Raw genomic sequence first — 20,070 nt, 5'->3', positions numbered from 1 at the left:
TCTGCATGTTCCTCTCTAATGAAGGGTACTTCAAAAATTTTTTTCTAAAGACCTCAGGGCAATGATAGAAGCATGCTGCAAGTAAAAGGTACAAATCACACTTTGGGCCATTTATTCACACATTTGTGACCAGACATCCTGTGGCCAGGGTCCATCCTACAAACCTGAAGCCCTGAATTTTGGACTGTGTCCTAAAGAAGTAAACACAATTTATTGTTATAATTCCTGCCCATTCCACTTTTAAGAATAAAATATAAGTTTTAAAATGTGAAATGTCTATGGATACATGTGGGTATCACAGAGCACGTAGGCCACATGTATACACACGTACACTTGAGAGGGCCTTGGTGGCTAGTATTTCTAATTCATCTGGCATACTCCCCCACCCCTACCATTTCATTGCTTTTTCGTGCAAGTGACCACAAATGGTGGATCTAAATTTGGCACATTTCAAGGTCAAGTGATGGCAGCAAACAGAATCTGACCTCAAACAATATGCCTTTGTCCATTCACCCGTTCACGTAAATGTGCACACACACTTAGCCTCCCTCGCTCCAAGTTCATAAATCTTCCTCCCAGAACATTACTTGCTTCTTCATCGAACACTTACAGAGAGAACACATCTGGATATGTTTGTTCCTTCCCCTCCATCCCCCATAACCCTCAACCCCTCAACACATAGCACAGCTGTAAGAGCAAGGAGAATATGCTTTTTAAATTCCATTGGCTCATGTAGGTACAGAATCTGAAGCAGCTCCAAAATGGACATCAAGTAAAAAATACCAGTTTTCAAAACTCTGTAATTATGTATTTACACAAATTACATAATCCTGTATGTATTTACATACAATTACAGATTATCAAGTAAATAACACAAGGTTGTAGTGTTAATGAGATGAAATAGAATAGAAACACCAGAAGGCAGCCATTTGTTTATCTACAAAACAGGACCTGGCAGGGCAGGTTCCCCAAAACTGACCTGGCATGTCCTTCACCACTGCTTGGGGACATTTGCATGACAGATGGGAAGGTTGTTCAGCCCATGCTCAGTAAATCTTTGACCACAGTGCAAGTGTTGGCACCAACAAGACAGTGGTTTGGCTATCTAAGCATCTGTTTGTGAAACCAGAACCCCCATTCCACAGTGGCTCAGGGCTGCCATTCACCGGGCTTTGGGTCTCTTAAGACAAGAACTGGATGCAAACCCATGAGCTGGGGATGACTCACTCTACCGCCCAACAGACAATGCCCACGCCGAAACCCTGAGCCATCCACTCTCCCAGTTCGACTATTTACATAAATCGCATGAGTCAATATTTATTTATTTACAGACCATTACAGTTTATTGTATCAATTGCCAAAAGCATATAACAATTTGCTTGTCTTAAAAAAAAAAAGTACCAAAACAAAATTAATTCCAAAAGTAGACCTTAAAGTAGCATTTTATAGGAATGCATAAAGATTTTAGTCTTTTTCACAATTTTCTTTCTTTTAGGTCAATTATCTAAGGTCTCATGCTACTTTAAGACTACTTTTGGCTGTCACCTAAAATCAATTTTTTCAGTGCTACATAGTATACCTATGACATCCTAGAAACTTGATTCTTCCCTGTGGTCAAATGTTTAACATTTTTCAGCCAAAAAAAAAAAAAATGCCTTTTGGAAAAACTAAAGCCTGAATATGTGCACATTTTAGCAGCAGCAAAGGGTTAAATAATAAATAAGAATACTACTTTTTGGAATTAAATGCAGTTTCTGTTTAGAAAGGAAAATAAAACAAGAAAATAAATGAAGAGGACATTCTGAGCTTTATCATAAATCAACTATTTTACATTGCTTCTGTCCCCTCCCCCTAAAATATCTCTTAATTCCAAATATTAGACTTAGATTTTCCTTAATGCACATCAGCAGGAGGGCATTGCCATGTACTCCAACTTGGACCACAGAAAGGCAAGACATCGTCACAACAAGAAGTCATGCGCTTCTAGCTCATAACAGCTGTCACTCACCAGTGACACACTTTTATTTTTCATAGAGAATGTGCATCAGAGCAAAACAAAGTTTGAATAGTAAATTTTAAAATTAGTTCCATAAATCCCAACACATGTTTAAACTGTCACTTTCCACTTCTCAACACAACTGGCTAGAAAGTGTCATATGTAGATGAGAATTTGTTATAAATTCCTTTTTTCTTAAATATTGCTTTAAGAATTTGGCTCTTTTCTCCTTAGTATATAGTAAGAAATAGTCTCGCTTGCCCAAGGGCAAGTTCCAAAATTATTGCTACTAAAGAAATACGTATTCTTATGCTTTTCAGCATAAAATGTTATAAAAGCCTTGTAAAAGATATTCTATATAGTAACATCCCCTCTAAAAAAATTGAGCGTTTGTGGAGACCATTTTAAAAAACAAAACACAGTCAACAAGTATAATACTTTCCCCCTCATTGTCATTACTGATAACGATTTATTAGTTTCATTTTGCAAGTTTTACTAAGGGTGCTATTACCACATAATTATGACAGTTCACACTGATAGCCATTTTCTCTAAAAGATGTTACAACGACCCCTATGATACTTCTATAATTTCATATTTGATAGCCAAGTGAACCAAAAAAAGTTTACAAGTATGATCCTGTTAATCTGGTTCTTACGTCTTTAAAAAAATAGTCTGTGCTACGTCCTTTTTTTTCCTTTTTTGAGAATTCTAAATCAATACAATGTTTGATGTTAATACTGTCATTCTGGAGATCGGCTAAAATAAAAGCATAGTTATTATTTAGCTTTGGTATATTCTGCGATAGATTTAAACAAGTAAGACATATACCAACCCTCATATTTTCCAACCATGAAGTTACAATAGTGGAGTCACTTATGAGAGAGGAAATATTGCAGACACAGAATCAAAGTTTGAGACCCAGTTTATCTTTAATCCTCTGGGATAAGCTATGAAACAAGCAGTCTGAAGAGTGAATACTCAGTGTCATGAGCGATGTGCATAAGTTTACAATAATATGGGCACAAAAGAGATTGTCGCCTTTAGTACATTAGGGTCATTAGAATTTCTCATATCCATGCACTTTTATATCTACTTGCATGAATTTACCACAGGTTCATAGCAGACTTTGCCATTTAATGCTTACAGAGCCTAAAGCTTCCAAAATGCCTATCTGGCCTGTACATGTTTCATTAAAAATAAACTCTATATAATAAATAAATATATAAAATAAATAAAATGTTGCCTTTGGAATTTCTATAAATAAATTTAACTTTTTTTATTTTTATTTTTTATTTATTTTTATTTTTTACTAAGAGGTCTTTGCTTTAAGTTCACTGGGATGATACCAGTGAGAATAAACTGAAAGTCTTTTAAGTAAGACTGCACCCTCGCGCAGGCCACCAGCCAGAATCCTGATAAGTCGAAGTATGGCAGCTGTGCTGATATAGGATGAAGTACAACTGATCAGAAATGTAAAAGCGTGTCTATTTCCAGCATGCATCAGGCCGCAGTCCTTTTGCTCTTGCTCCGCCCGCATCTCCCGCTACACACACACACACACACACACACACACACACACACTCTCCTAGCGCTCAGTCTCTCTCTCTCTCCTCTTCTCTCATGATAAATCCAGCAAGTGGCCCTAGGCAGCCCTCCAGGAGGAGGAGCCTTTAAGTGTAGAACAAAATCAGCATATTCCCATCCAAGCCTCCATCATACATTATGCATGCGACAAAGTTTGGCAACAGTGGAGCTGATGTGATGACACAGCTAATCAATAAGAACCCACCGCGTGAAACCTTTATAGTGGTTACTTTTTTAAGGGCTCAAGTGAAGAAATTGTCTTTGTCAACTTTGGCTTAGAATATCCTTATACAGTTCAGGTACTTTGTCGGGGTCCACTGGTCTAGGTAAAAAATGTGTGAATTTCTGGTGCCGTTTAGTCCTAGTCCCTTCTCTCGGAGTCCCATCTTTATTTAATGCAACATAGTATCGCCTTCCAGTGTCCACGTGCTTATATAGGTTTGATGAGTACGTATTATACCAGTTTTCTTCGAACTGTTCTCTGAATACACACTCTTGGGTTAGTTTTTCCTGTAAAAAGAAAGAGAGAGAACATTAGGAAAAATAGCTAATGCATGCTGGGCTTAACACCTAGGTGATGGATTGATAGGTGCAGCAAATCACCTTGGCACACGTTTACCTATTTAACAAACCTGCACACCCTGCACATGTACCCCAGAACTAAAAATTAAAATTAAAATTTTTTAAAAAGGTAAATACATATGTTGCAAAATTAGCTACATTCAATATTAAAAGTAACATTCCGTTGCTACACAATATAACCCCCATGAGAAAATACTGATGTTTTAGCCCATTTTAACCATTTTAATGCATTGTGCAAAAACTGCCTAAACCTACAAATTTAACTACATTCTAATCTCTAACTCATAATGACTAAAGCACAAAAGAGTCTAAATGTTTTCTAGTTAAACTCTTGCACATACCAATCATTTGATTGAGTCAAATGCAAGGAACACCTAATGTCATACGTTGTTCCCATTTTTCCTAGAGCAGCTATGTCGTGACCACACTGGGAGGGAGAGCCTGTGCCTCTGGCAAGGCTCAGATAACAGCTTTAACACCAGTATATATTTTATAAAGTACCTGCTGCAGAGATCAACATGACCAGCGATGTCAGATATGTTCTGCCCTTTTTAGCAGCAGCATTTACTTACTACTCTCTACGAGTGGTTTTTAAACTTCATTCCGTGTGTAGCAGAATCACCTGAGATGCCTTTTCAAGATGCAGACTTCTGAGCCCCAAACCTTTAAAACTGTGATTCAGCAATTCTCAAAATATGCATTTTTAACAGGCCCCTGGGAGAATTCTAATGCAGAATCCTAATTCTCAGTCTACATTTTAAAACATAATGCTTCTATCATGACTGAGTGAGTTTTCCTGAATCCAAAGTAAAAGCAAATATTCTGGCCTTCCTTTTCCTTGAATTTGGATAGAAGAAGAGATCCCTAACTAAAAAAGCTACATTCTCAGGTTCACAGATACCAGGAAGAAACGTGCACTGATCCAGATCAGAAAGATTCTGCATCTTCTCAGATGGACTGCACTTCCTCTCCACTCGAGCTTTATGAAAGCTGGGGTTCAGTTGAACCCCACAACCTAGGGCTCCTGGGGTTGCAATACTCATGGGCAGTAACAACAAAAATAACACACACACACACACACACACACAACATCCCAAAGCCGTGAACATGCCCCAGGCAAAAATGTGTGCATTGAAGCTGGCCCCTAGAGAAATAAGGTGACAGGACTTACTGGTCTTTTTGCTCTTCTCACTGTTCAACTGAAACTTTTAAAATCAATATCTTTAGTGTTTAAAACAGTAAACACGAAAATAACTTGTTAGAAATAGTTTCTTTTCTGTTACCTACCTGGCACCTTATATAAATAAGAAAACAAATAAGCAAATACAGATAAGGACATTCGTTTCTATCATTCAGACCCAGGGGACAGACAGTAAACTTTATACATCACCAAAATACAGACAGTTCTCTTTCCATGTATGTAGTTAAGGACACAATTTAATAAAATGAATTCATAGATATCAGTTGGGTAGAATCCATTACCCCCAACTCCTTGCAGAGTAAGTCAGAAGAGCAAAGGAGAGGAGAAAGGGAGAGAATTTGACCAAATCAATCCATAGCCCATCATGAGGCCACCTTCTGTAGGTCCCTTCCCTAATCCAAAGGCTTAAACCACACTCAAGAGGTCATGAGGGCCGGCACTTCCTGACAGGTGCTCTTCTATGTGTTTGGAAACACTGAGTAGGTTTTTAGCAAAATACTATCTCACTGGACAAGTTTTGCTAAGTGAGCTGAAATGGGGGGAAGCAGAAAGGAAAAACAATGCGTCAGGCAAGGACAAAAAGGATGGGAAAACTTTAGACCTCTGGTGCTGGGCTCATGGGGACAGAATGAATCGCAGAAACCAAGCCCCACCCCAAACTGGAATACTCTCATCTGAGGGTGGCCAGGAGAAGCAGCTCTACCCCACAGGAGGGGTGCACAGGAGAGAGGCACTCCTGCACCCTCCTCTGCATGTGGGCCTAGAGGGGTGCTCTTCTGGGGAAACCCAACCTCCTCCTATGCTGGGGAGATTGGGCTGAATGTGACTTCCCTCTCATCTCTATTGAAACTGATAAAAGTTTAAATGTGTTAAAGACATTAATGGCTATTTTAGTCCTCACTTCCATTTGCATAATAGTCTCCTCACAGGCAAGATTATTCCTGGCTAAAAATAGCTGGTTTCGGTTTGCTGTAATTAAGTGAAATTTCTAAACAAATATATGCATTTATTTTATCATTAATAAAAGAGACCGAAAGATGGGATTGGATGAGCCTTTAGTTCTACAAGGGACAAGAAAAACTAATTAAAAGTCAGCTTTCTTTTTTGCAGCAGGAAATCACATCACCTACAAACACTATGAAATTAAACTTTATTTTAAATGTAGAACACTTCCTCCTCCTTTTTGAGCCATGAGTGAGGAGCTGGCTTATATTTCCTCTGCATACATAGCACACCCATAGCACAATGGTTTTTCTTGGACCAGAAACAGATACACAAAAATCCCAGCAGAAGATAATGAGTTTATGTGACGGGAAAGCCTGACTTTGGAGTGAGAAGCCTGCTCCTATCCCAGCTTCACCCGTCACTAGCTGCAGGGCTTTACAACTGGTTCTCTCACCTCTCCAAGTCTCAGTAAACTCATCTTTAAAACAGGTTAGTAATAAGTGTCTTGAGGCAGGGTTGTGACAGAGATCCAATCAGAGAGCAGTGCTGAACACCGAGGAAGCTCCCAGTCAACAACAGTATTGTTAATATCACATTAACATCTTAACATCTTAGAACCTGAATAAACCTTAGAAAACAGCAAATGCAACTTTTCCAGTTAAAATACATGGGACAGCAAGGCCCAGATGTGAAGTAATTTGCGCCTGCTCTGTGCCACAGGATCTTGTTATTATGTAATGAAGCCACCAGAGCAAGAAGTTTCCAGGAGCCCTAGCACAGCCACCACACTCTTGGGACCAGGCCCTTCCCACTTTTCACTTTTCACTAAGCATAGTAAAAAGAGTCCTACATGGGGGCCGGGCGCAGGGGGCCGGGCGCAGTGGCTCACGCCTGTAATCCCAGCACTTTGGGAGGCCGAGGCGGGCGGATCACGAGGTCAGGAGATCCAGACCATCTTGGCTAACACGGTGAAACCCCGTCTCTACTAAAAATACAAAAATATTAGCCGGACGAGGTGGTGGGCGCCTGTAGCCCCAGCTACTCGGGAGGCTGAGGCAGGAGAATGGCGTGAACCCGGGGGGCGGAGCTTGCAGTGAGCCAAGACCGTGCCACTGCACTCCAGCCTGGGCGACACAGCGAGACTCCGTCTCAAAAAAAAAAAAGGAGGAAAATAGCAATCATGAACAAAATTCCACAGTGGTAGAGGTATCACTATCTAAGAATGAAACATGAAATTGTTTTCAGTGCTTAAGAAAAGATTCTCATTTTATACTTTTTTAAAGAATATGAAAACCCCCCTTTTAAAAAAGTAAATATGCTAAGAAATTGAACTGACCTTTTCACTGCCAGTTAACACTGCCCTATTTACCTAGCAGGCTATTAGAGCATCGTTCACGCACACACATAACTTAGAAAATAAAGCCAATTATTCAATTTCAAACAGTATAATTGGCCAGGCACAGCAGCTTATGCCTGTAACCCCAGTACTTTGGAAGGCCCAGGCAGAAACATCACTTGAGGCCAGGGGTTCAAGACCAGCCTGGAAAACATAGTGAGACCCCCATCTCTACAAAACAAAAAATTAGCTGGGCATGGTGGTGCACACCTGTAGTCCAAGCTACGCAGGAGGCTGAGGCAGGAGGGTCACTTGAGTCGACACTGCAGTGAGCCGTGATTGTGACACTGCACTATAGCTTGGGCAACAGAGTGAGACCCTGTCTCTAAAAATCAAAAACAAACAAAAGAAAAACAGTATAATCTACAGCCGGCATTTTTTGTGATGGCTGAGTCTAATTCCAATTGTCCCATACACAGGAGGGTTATATAACTTCAGTCAACAAGTTAAATGAGATTGTGCAAACATGACATTGCAAAATCACTGGTACATTTAAGCTCCTACAATTACACCAATTATGCCACACAGATCAGTTTAGATCCCTTAAAAATTAAAATTATCATGAAAAGTTATAAAGACTGTGCTACTCATACATATGCTTTTAAATAATTTCTTCCTTTTATTGGGGATTATGCCAATGTGTGATTTTTGTTTTAGACGGAGTAGCAAGATCTACAGAAATAATCTCTTTATGATCACGCTTCAGTACTTAGTGATACAATATTTAGTTGAGATGAAAATATTTATGTTATGTATTTCTACTCCAAAATCATTTCTCTAAATAAAAAATAAATGAATGCAAATTTGGATAGCAAAAAATATTAACCTGTATTCTTATACAGATGTGCGGATGAAGGGAAGGGGTGGGGGACGGAGTGTCTGCCTTCAAATAAACTATACACTCTAGAATTATAGAATTCAGATGTTTTAAAACTCACCACATGTTTCTAATGCAGACAGTTTATAGAGTATTCCACTATAAAGTGATCAATCCTTGTTTTATTGTATTTCCATGTTTTAATTTTTTTTTAGATTATTTAACTATAGCTGTTTATGGCATACCTATCTTTGAACTGTTGGATTATATCACTAGGCTTGGGTGGAGAATGTGGATTTAATTCAAAAGTCTACTAAAGTCCATGCTTTGGAACAAAATCTGGTGAATGTTAGCAACAATGGAAACTTCTTTTCATTTTATATCATCAAATTCCAAGCAGTGGGAAAAAATGAAATTAAAACTTCAAAACTTTTACCAAATCCTATTAAAACCAAAGTATGAGATAATAATGTGAAAATTATAGTACAGCCCAGGGAATGCTTAGGAATGTTATAAGACATAAACTTATACTGACACTATTTAAAAATATTAGACAATTTGAAAATGTGTAATCCACACGGGCAACATTATGCTCAATTCGTATCTATGCCCACTTAAAAAATGAAGCCAGAGTTGTTTCAAAAGTCAAGACTCAGTAATGGTTATTGAAAACGTATAGACTCATGCCATGCTGTTATTTTAAAACATAATTTCCATATTAATAAACATGTGGTGTCATTTTGTCCACGTGGTTGCATTTATTCTACTCAATGGGCTGCTTAGACTACTTACTGCTATGTTATAAACTACTACAACACATCAGTTTATGATCAGTGACTGTACAGACATTGACTTCACTGTAGAGGTCCCAAACACTTCATAAGTTAATGACTTCAATGTAATCATTCATTCTCATATCTACTGTTTATTACAGTCATGATATTTTAAACCTCCCTTAACCACAATTACTCGTACAGGTGTACTCTTCCTCATTAATAATCTAGCAGTAAAGCCTTAATGGGAGCTGTTGCAAGGATCAGGGTGATTAAATATAATGACTAAAGGACCATTAATAAGAAGCCAGGTCTTTTCACTCTCCTCTCATGGGAGAAGTCCCCAACTAGACAGAAAGCAACAAACACAGAGAGACGAGCCAAGAGGGCACTATTTATTTCATGAGAAGCTCCGACCCAGACCCAACTCAATATGGCTCACCTCAAGCCCCGTTTTCCAAAACCTCTAAATTCCCCAGTATTCCAGATGGGCCCTGCTTTTATATCCACATTCCTGGCCATCAAAATTGCCATCAGAATTGTGGGAACAATTGAATCAGTTGTGTCTGGTCCACATAAACAAAATAAACCAAGTAGGTAGGCCATTTTTCATTTTGTCTCATCAAAGTATATAGGAAACTAAGAATTCCTAAATTCTCTCCACTCCTCCTCCACCTAAAATAAAAAACGAAAAGAAAACAGAAAAGACCCTTTCCCAGAAGCTGCTTACGTCAGTATTTGGGAACTCAATGATAGGGGTCCCAGGCTGAATCTAGTCACATACACACACACACACACACACACACACACACAAACACACACACATGAAGCACACATCTTCAGTGTTGCATGCTCACCAACCATGTGGTACCCAGTCTGCTGCCAAGGACAGAACCTGCCAAATATACCACAGGACAAACTAGACAATTGAGAGGTCTTCCTTGGAAGCTGCCTATAAAAATGAATGTTTGTTTAGCAAATCATATTAGCTCATAAACTTTTAACACATGTCCAGAGGGGCACTCCCACAGAGGAAAGAAAGTCTTGCTCAGGGAATAATAGAATTCAAGTTTTCAAAGTTTAATATTTACTTTAAGAAGTATTTTTGCTTGTGTTAATGTTTAGTCAATGTATTTAATCATTCCATAAACAAACCTACAGGAAAAATTCATCAAATTTAACATCTTACAACACCAAGTTGAAAAAAAAAATCACATACAACATTTTTCCCCCATAGACTAGTGTCTGGTAAGAGTAGTAAAATAATTCAATGATCACTTAAAATGCACATCAAAGATATGCAAAAGCTGAAAATACTTCAAATTAAATATTACTCAGTAAAAGCTGAGATTAGAATGCCCTTGAAGGATCAGATTGGCAGACAACAGAGAAGAAATGGAAAGCTAAAAGGCTGAGAAGTAAAATTAAGGAAATAAGGATTCAAGAAAGACATTCTATAAAGACAATTGACTACATCTACTTTGTTCCCATGATAATCATGGGAGATATTGGAAGGGGCAGAATTTTTTTTAATGTACCAGACTTTCTATGATAGAGAAAGCAGACTAAATTCAGCACATGATTTGTAGAAATAAAAGGACAGAAAATGAAAGATTAACAAATAGAATGACAGTATAAGCTCAAAGACAGATTTTGAAAAACTAAAAGATGCACAGAGTGTCCCTAGTAGAGGCATGCTGACCTTCCAGCAACACACACACATAATCCAGTAACTGTGGGCGAGTCGATTAACATTCCCGGGGCTCCATTTTCTCCTCTGTAAAAATGAAGAAATTGCACTAAGATGTCTAAGGTCCCTGTAAGCCTAAGATTCTAGTGATTCAGTCTTGGAAACATCAAAATGTGGAAAGCAAAGTTATCCACAGTAACTCTGGAAGGACGTATTGAACAGGAAATGAAAAAGGGACTCAGTTGGAAAACAGGGAAAGAAACCAAATGAAACGGGCTGCATCACTTGCCCACTGCAGCAGGGAGGGGCAGAGGATGGAAAACACAGACTGCATTCACGCTTCCAGAAGGCGGCAGAGAATGAGATTGCTGTTTCAAGGAGGAAAGGACAGGGAAGAAGACAGCCACTTTGGCCCCAGGGGCTCTCCTTCTCTTCCCCGGGAGACCACTGGGAGGATACAGTCCTCGAAGGCATCGCTACTTCCTTGCACTTTGGGGCCTGCCGCATCCTCTTCCCAATGTTGGCCTCAATAGACAGGGCTCATTCATGAACTGTCTGCTTGACCAATAAACCCTACATCATGAACTGCCCAAAGAGAACTTACTGGGAAGAAAAGCCAAATCCCATAAGAAACCAAAAAGTTAGCAATGTCATAGCACACTCGAATCTGGGGGAGCAGCTGGACATGAGCACAAGGCAGAGAAAACGCACCCTGAAGATCAATGATGCCAGGGACCCCTGGGCACTATGTATTTCCACGTGGCTCTTGAATTTCTCAGACACCCACAGCAGATAACCATGTCCCCTCAGCACCCCATGTCCACCCAATACCCACAGAGAAGTCCTAAGCAAGAATGCAAGGGAGATGAAGCTGTCCCTGGTACCCTCCCCACTCCTTGGGCCCCAACTCCTAGCCCCCACTATACTCAAGTCAGCCCCGATTTCTCGGGAACTCAACCCTTATGCTGACCCCACCTTTTGATAGATTAATAGAAATGGCCCTTCCCTTCCTCAACACTACGGTGAGCTATGTCTAATTCTCTCAAGGATAAGGTGACCTGACCATCTGGTCATTCCATTCCTCCAAGACACCAAATGAATATGCTGGCATGGACCTTTTTAAAAATTGTGCCTTAACCCTGAGAGACCGTCTCTGATGACAGCATTTTGGGTGCTATGGCAGCCTGTAAGTTCACCATTTAAAAAATAATAAAGTATAATCACGAAGTAAATTAAACCCCTCATAAAAGAAATTTCTTTAATTGAGCAGATAAAATAATCATGAGCAGCATATGAGAATAAAGTATGTAAAATTAATCTTGGCAAATAAGGCTTTATTGTTGGCATTTTAATATATAATTTGAGGAATGTCATGTTTGGATCTGGAGGAAATTTTTTATTTATCTTCGGAGGCTGTGTCATGGGTCTTAATTTTGGAATTCAAACTCACAAGAAACACAGTGTCAGTGTGTCTCTTGTGTGAGTACAGCATCTCTGTCACCCCCACACGCTTGGGAGCACGAGCATGTGCTGAGCAGACACAAAAGTCAAGCACTACATGTGCCAATTTGTAGGCGTCATCTTCTCTAATCCTCACAGCCCAGCTATGAAGTGTCTATCGTTAGCCCATTCTATAGCCTCAGCTCAGAAAGAGTGAGAAGACGGCCCATGGCTGCAGGGCCAGTGAGTGACAAAGTGGTGATTCCGGGGCCTGTGCTTCCACTAACCGTACTGTATCTCCAAGTTGCAACTGGTCAGCATGCAAGTATAGACTAGAGTCTCCCATCAAAACACAGCAAAATGAAAATCAGCTTGAAAAAGAGAGAGAGAAAAGGAAAAAGAATACAAGCCAAGTCAACACAACCAGAAGAAAAATATCTGAAACACAGAAATTCACATGGAAAACCAAAGAAGGGGGAAAAAGGAAGGGAGGAAGCAAAGTTGGGAGGGAGAAAGAAAGGAAGAGAGCAGGAGAACCTAAAGCTGAGAGCAGACAGCTGATTATGTGTGAACACACAATGCAACATGGCAGCTAAATAGGCAAAAATAATTCAGGGCTACAGCAAAACAATCACGCTATGTACCATGGGGACAGGGATGTCTTTGGTACGACCTTGGCAAGTCTGTTCTTAGAATACTGCATTAAGCTCTGGGCACTTCATTACAAAGAAGCAGCAAACTTCAACAGAGATTTCAATGAAGAATTACCAAAAAAAAAAGATTAAAAGAGAATCAACTAATGTCAGGATTGTAGGCATTTACAGACAGCATGAAGAAGGACAGCTCTGAGTGTGGCTCTCACACTTAGCACCATAACTTTTTAGTCCTCGGGGGAAGCCCTCTGCAACGGAGGTGTCAGGGATGCAGACATTTTTCTCAGCCGGTTGTCACAGTGCCACTGAGGCACACCAGGCCAGCCGGCTGACAAATGATGTTTCTGAGCAAGTTCAAGTCAGTCCCTGGTGAGGGGGAGTCAGAAGGGGTGAGGCGAGCAGGCCACTGCCAAAGCTGGCCCAGGACAGTGGTTCCCACTCCACTTTGTAAGGATGGAGGGCATCTCTCGGGCCAGGATGCTGAACAACAGCCCCAGAGGGGCTGCTGATGCTGACAGGGGAGGACTCTCTACATGTCAGCAAAGATGCTGCAACTAGGATAAACAGAAGCAGAGACACGATGAGGCAGATGAGACAGGGACAGAGGAAAGACCAAAGAATCCGGGGACATCCAGAAGCCTCCATGTTTCTAAACCCTGCAGCAAACTTGCCTTCTTGGCTGAAAAGCTTTCTCTACTGAGAACACCTGCCTGTTTTTCTCCATCTCCTCTGCGAATAATCCTGACATTCTCTCCTACTCCTAGAATTAAGCTCCCTCCTGCAAGCTCTCCAAGCCCCTTTTGTTTATAATTCTAACATTCATCACACCAAATCATAATTCTTGGTTTACATGTCTGACTCTCTCAACGAAGTTGCAAGTTCTTCCTGAATCAGCTCTAAGATCACCCACATGAGGAAGTACATTTGCATTTGTAGGTACAGCTGATTCTCCTTATTTGAGGTAGTTAAGTTCTATAAAGTCTCCTAGAATACTAAACCATTGCTCCCGGGGGAAATACAGGGTTGGGTTCCTGTGAGCCTCTGGTCATAAGATTTTTGTCAGCCAACAGATACGTAACCTTGTTTTATGTGTGTTTCTGTTGAACACCTCATTTAATATCTGTTGCTGATTAATTAACATCAAACTCACAACCAGCAGCTTCTCTAACACACGTATTTGCTCCTTAAGCCGCATTACAGCCTTCTTGCGCTTAGCAACACTCGACCGCACTTCAGTATTACACTGAGGATGTTTTCTACAGCAAAATCACCAATAAAAAGCACAAAACGTGACACATGACACGAAACAGATCGCAAAAAGGACCCTTGCTTCCAGCAGAGCTGAGACAAGAACAGCGTCTTCTTCAACCTCAGCTGGGAACGTGTGCATGGATGCTACTCACATTTTTTGCCCATGACTACAAATAACCATGAAAGTCAGACAAATATTGATTTGGGGGTTACAAGTAAGTTTTAGTTAAGTAGGCGAATTCACAAAAACCAGGGTCTGTGAATAATGAGGATCAACGTATTTCCAGCACCTACAAAGCACCCAGCATGCATTATTAGTAGGTAATCAATAAGACTTGTTGACTTTGGGAAAGAAAACAAGAAAGAAGGGGTTGTGAGGTAGTGCATGAGTATGAGGGTGTGTGTGTTGTAGGTGAAAGTTAGTGTGTGAGTGGGTGTGAGCAAGTGAGTGTGTAAGCACGTGGGTATGTCTGTGAATGGAAGAGTGAGCAAGTCAGTGTGTGTGAGTGAACTGTGAAAAGAATGTGTGTGAGCAAGTGAGTGTGTAAGCATGGGAGTACTTGTGTGAATGGGAGTGTGTGAACAGAAGAGTTAATGTGTACATGAGCATGTAAGCATGTATGTGTGGATGGAAGAGTGTGTGAGTGTGTGAGCAAGTGTGCGAATGAGTGACTGATTAGAGAGCGCTTCCAATTTGAGCCCTGTTCTGAATCAGGCTGTGCAACAGTATTAACTCAGGGAACCCAGAGAGACGACGCTACCCCGGAGAGAAGCAGGAAGCTCTGCAATTCAGGAACTGTCCATGACACTGAGGCTCTGGTTGAGGAGTTCTCCAGGGTTCCATGCGATGAACAATCCATTCTGAAAACAGGGGCGATGTGGGAGAGGTGAGAGGAAGGAATGCCAGGATTTAGGAGGCCAGGAGGTGGAAGAGGCAGGAAGAGCTTGGAGACGCTGGGCTTGGGCCTCTGTTGTCCCTGAAGCCACCGTCACCTTGTTATCCTTGCAGACCCTAACTTAACAAGCTGATCAGACTTCTCCAGTGTGCCTCAAGGCTCAGGATGAGGGGAAGCAGGAGTCAGCACTGTCAGCAAGCCACAGACAAGAAAGACCCTCACACAGACTGCTCAGTGAGGAATTCATTTGAAAGTGCTAATGAATTTAGAGGAGTTGCTGTCATAATGCATTCTTTCAATCATAAGACACTTAGAAGTGCAATTACTAGCATGTGGGGCTCCCTAACACTTTTTATCAAAAAAGGAACCTTATACTCAAAATCAGGAACCACAGGTCTACATGTCAACTCCTGCAGCTCTCAAATACCTATTCATGAATCAAGTACTTATCAACTAGGGTCTGCCTAGTCCATTTTTTGTAGGAAAAAAAAAAAGATGATTTGGGATCCCACTGACAATACATTCATTCGTTCAACATTCATTAGGTGACAAGTGCATGCAAGACTCGGTTTTAAGTACTGGCAGGACCATTGGAACCACAGTCACCAAGTCCCTGACTTCGCAGAGCTCTGCTTTACAAAATGGGGCAGCTTTAATAGGCATCTGACTCAGGGCTTCCCAAAACTACTCTCTCAGGCTGTCTTATCAGGCTTCTCTGGCAGGGACCGAGGCAGGGGGACTTCAGAAAATGCAGCAGTGTGAAGAGGGGAAGAGAGTAAAATCCAGCGTGGGAAAGAGGGGCATTGGGTTCGTGTGCGAAAGCTGCACCTGTCCTCAGGAAAACTCTGCTCCGGGATTCCTGAGCATGTTCCTGGGAACCCACGACAATATTCCTCCAAATTCTCATCCCAGATGGGAAATGTCTCTGCTGAGCAACTAATAAAATTTGAAATAATCCTTTCCCAAACCTGGAAAATCTCCAGACCTGTGTTCTATACTAGCTTGGGATGTTTTAAGTATGCCTTAGACAATTAGTAAATGTAGTTACCATGCTCAACACCATAACTAAAATCAAATAGATACATTATTTTAAAAGATGACTGTCCACTAACTAATGGCCAGAAGTATAGATGCTAAGGAAACAAATGAACCACTAAGTTAAAACTAGGCTACTGGAAAAAAAAAATCCTCCAAAATCACGTCTGTGTAAGAAATATTAAAACCTTGCTCCACTATATGGTTAATTCCAGTTAAAAATATTCATGTGATTAATTCTAGTAAATATATTTTTTATTTACAAAAATGGATGGCCACTTTTAACATGCATATGTATCAGACAAGATTTACTAATTTACCTACATTCAAATCCTGACTTGTCATCATCTATGTGACCTTCAACAAGTCACTAAGCCACTAAAATCTCACCTCCTCGTCTCTAAAACCAGGACGATGTATGGACTCAGTCATACAGCAGAAGCTGCCCTCCACATCATCTAAGAATTATTATTCAATTCTTTGAAAATTGGTCACGCACATATGAAACACAGCATAAGACAATGCTCAATTACTTAAAATATCTGTTGAAAACCACCCATCTCCAGAGCATGCCTGTTATCAGGTAGGTTACTAAGGAAATGAACCTATTCATCTCCTTTGTGTGAACTGCATTCTTTGTACAGGACGTGTCTGAGCGTCTCCCATCAAAGCAATCGGAACTGAACCACTACAGTGACAAATCAGAAGCTGAGTGGTCCTTGCCATGTGCTGTGGTATCCTGTTCCACGAACACATAAGGTTATTCTCCTTGTTCAAAAGTGGCTCCAGATTGCTCCTGCAGAGCACCTGACGGAGACGAGGGGGTCTCTGATGAATTGCATGGGTTGGCCTCCGTACCCAACTCTGACCCTGCCCAGAGCTTCATGCCTATGCAACGTTCTCCAACACTGGCACCGCAGATATCTAGAAGGCAAAGGGCATAATCTGCAGGGCCACAAGTTCTCTCCAAGAATGTTTTTACTTTGCCTTTCCATGTCAATGAAAAAGTACTAGAATTGTTTTAAGGGTATCCAGGAGCCCACAGATGACCATCCCACAACCACATAACTGTCCCCCAAGAATGGACTGGGGTTTAAAATTACTGTCAGTGGTACACAGTGCTACAATACTTTCACCATCAGGACCAACAGGAAAAAGAAAAGGCACACTGAGTACATCGGTGGTGTGTCTGAGATAAGTGAAGACCAGAAGAGATCATTTGTTGTCCCGGGAACTCACATAGTAAGAAGTGAGGCAGGGGAACAAGTCATCCTGAGGTGCTCTGCAGAACAGGCACCCTGAGCTCACAGGAAGCTGCACCAAGCGCCAAGGCTGCATTTACAGTGAGGCAGCATCGTCGTCTCAGTCAGGGAGCAGCTTCCTTCATATGAAATCCACTGTGTCAGTGTGCATTTTACTGATCTTGCTATTTAACTTGAATTTTGGCATATAAATGTTTTGAATTACAGTTGTCAAAGAGGTATAAGGAATTTATATCTAGTTATCTAGTTTAATGTGTGCACATATTCAAATAACATAATAAAAATAATCTAAGTCGATACAGGATTATAAGGATCTGAGATACTTCATTGTCTCCTTTTAAAGAGGTGGATATGTCCCTCAATTCTGGGACAGAGGGACCTAAAGGGCTCCTGCCTCCTGCCCCACAATATGGAACACCATGCAAGAAACTTCTTTGACTCATGTGTGTCTGCCCAGCGGAAAAAACTGCCCCAAATGAGGTATTTACTAAAGGAAACTTTCTGTTCTTTGGAAACAGAGTTGAAACCCATCATACCTTGGTTACTGATTACATGGAGTCATATAAACCAGGGCCCTGTTGTGTCCTTGGAAACATAACCAAACCTACTAGTAAACACCTGTTTTAAGAAGCACCTGTCAGGATGAGGCTAGGAATGGCTGCAAAGTACTGGTCTGAGGCAGTCAGCACGAGGCTGGTCCTCACTCTGCATCTACAAGTTTTGGGCCTCTGAGCAAGTCACTTAACCTCTCTCATTTTCAGTTTCAGTAGCTGACTAATTCCTGTGGAAACACCCTGACTCTACAAGTTCACAACCCTGTATCAGTGCTACCACTATTTGATGCTCATGTACAGTAGACACTGCATGTGCGTGTTCACGACAGAGTGAATAACTGCGTCAACAAACATTTACCACGTGCCAACTGCAAATAAATTGCCCTGCCTGGCCTTCAAGAAACAGAAAAGTTATAAAGCCAAAGACTCTGACTCCAAAAAATCTCATCTAACAAAGAGACCAGCAGGAATTACAATTCTGGGAAAAATAATGTAAGTGCTACAAAGGGATACAAACCAGAAATGTTAGCACCTCCCCCATCTCTGCGCCATCCTCCAGTGTCACTTTTGCAGACTCCATGCTGTATGTTCCAACATCCTTACAATGTTAGTACCTGTGCCAGCTACCTTTTTTAATGAAAAGGTCAATTCCTTTTGTTAAATGCAAGCTTCTTGAAGGAGATTAATTTTTTCATGGCATTCTTTTTTAAGGAGGCATTTATTATGGTCAATTATTCTTGATGCTTTAAAGTATCTTGAAAGCCGAGCATGGCGCTCACGCCTGTAATCCCAACACTTTGGAAGGGTGAGGCTGGCAGATCACTTGATGTCTGGAATTCAAGATCAGCCCGGTCAACATGGTGAAACCTCATCTCTATTAAAAACACAAAAATTAGCCAGGCTTGGTGGTACGCACTGTAATCCCCGCTACTCGGGAGGCTGAGGCAGGAGGATGCAGTGAGCTGAGATCATGCCACTATACTCCAGCGTGGGTGACAGAGTGAGACTCCATCAAAAAACGTTTTTAAGTATTTTTATAATAAACAGTTTAGATTAAGACTCTAAAAGTAATTATCAGAGCCATGCCTCTAATCTTTTTGATAAGAACAAAAGTAACCAATGTTAATGAATACTCTAATCCCTTGGCCAAGTGTGTTGTGTATGTGTGTAATCTAACATCCTCTCGAAATTTCAACCTGGCAGCGTATTTTAATTGTGACATTTGAAGGGTCATGTGACCTAACTTGCCTGCCCTTCCTTTTCTGAGGCTCCTATTTATCCCTCAAGACCCATTTTAAATGCTACCGCTCAACCCCTCCAAGCAGTTATTTAAACACTCCTCTGGGATGCCAAAACATCTGGCCATTCCCCTACTATGAGAAATTTCACACCGCCCGAATTATTTACAAGTATAACTATCTGTTTCATTGTTTTGCACTCATCGCAGTGCTAGATGAGTCAAAGCTATAAATATGAAATAAATAAGCAAATGAATGAATGGATACATGGACAAATTATCACATGAATACAATAATCAAACACCATCCCCAAGTTAAAATTATTCATGTTCTCCTTCTAATCAAATCATTATACCCATTAGCAATATAGTTTTTCTTATTTCCACATTCTAATAGGATATCAGAATCCTGTATATTTTTCTGAAGAAGTATTAACCCATTTACCTCTGACCTTTTAGATCTACTCTCAAGGTAAACCTGAAGACAAAAACAAGCAAACAAAAACTACACAGATGAAAAGAGAAAATTAATCCCAAAATAGGAAAATACGCTTTAAATGAATTTCACATTTACACATTTACTTTATAAAAGTGATTTCCCCAAATCTCCCATTTACCTTCTTTCATAATGAAATCAGTTTCTAACTGTTTAGAAAAAAAAAAAATCTCCAATTTAGTTTACCGAGCTTCATGCAACTTCACACAGATAAAGATTCCTGGAGGCTCCAAATGTTAGTGTATTTAGTAACACAACCAT

The 20,070-nt window shown here is 40.6% G+C and overlaps 1 protein-coding gene across 1 annotated transcript in view; it reads right to left on the bottom strand.

Annotated features, from left to right (window-relative positions):
• Positions 1-408: 408 nt before the first annotated feature.
• FGF9 (fibroblast growth factor 9) overlaps positions 409-20,070 on the bottom strand; it is a 33,680-nt gene continuing 14,018 nt past the window's right edge. The window contains exon 3 of the mRNA XM_054447139.2: positions 409-4,091. Within this exon, the coding sequence (XP_054303114.1) occupies positions 3,846-4,091 (246 nt within the window). The 3' untranslated portion in view covers positions 409-3,845. The remainder of the gene's footprint in view (positions 4,092-20,070) is intronic.

This window comes from Pongo pygmaeus, chromosome 14 (genome assembly GCF_028885625.2).
Source record: "Pongo pygmaeus isolate AG05252 chromosome 14, NHGRI_mPonPyg2-v2.0_pri, whole genome shotgun sequence".
In the NCBI taxonomy this organism is placed as follows: domain Eukaryota; kingdom Metazoa; phylum Chordata; class Mammalia; order Primates; family Hominidae; genus Pongo; species Pongo pygmaeus.
This window is presented reverse-complemented; position numbering and strand designations above follow the sequence as displayed.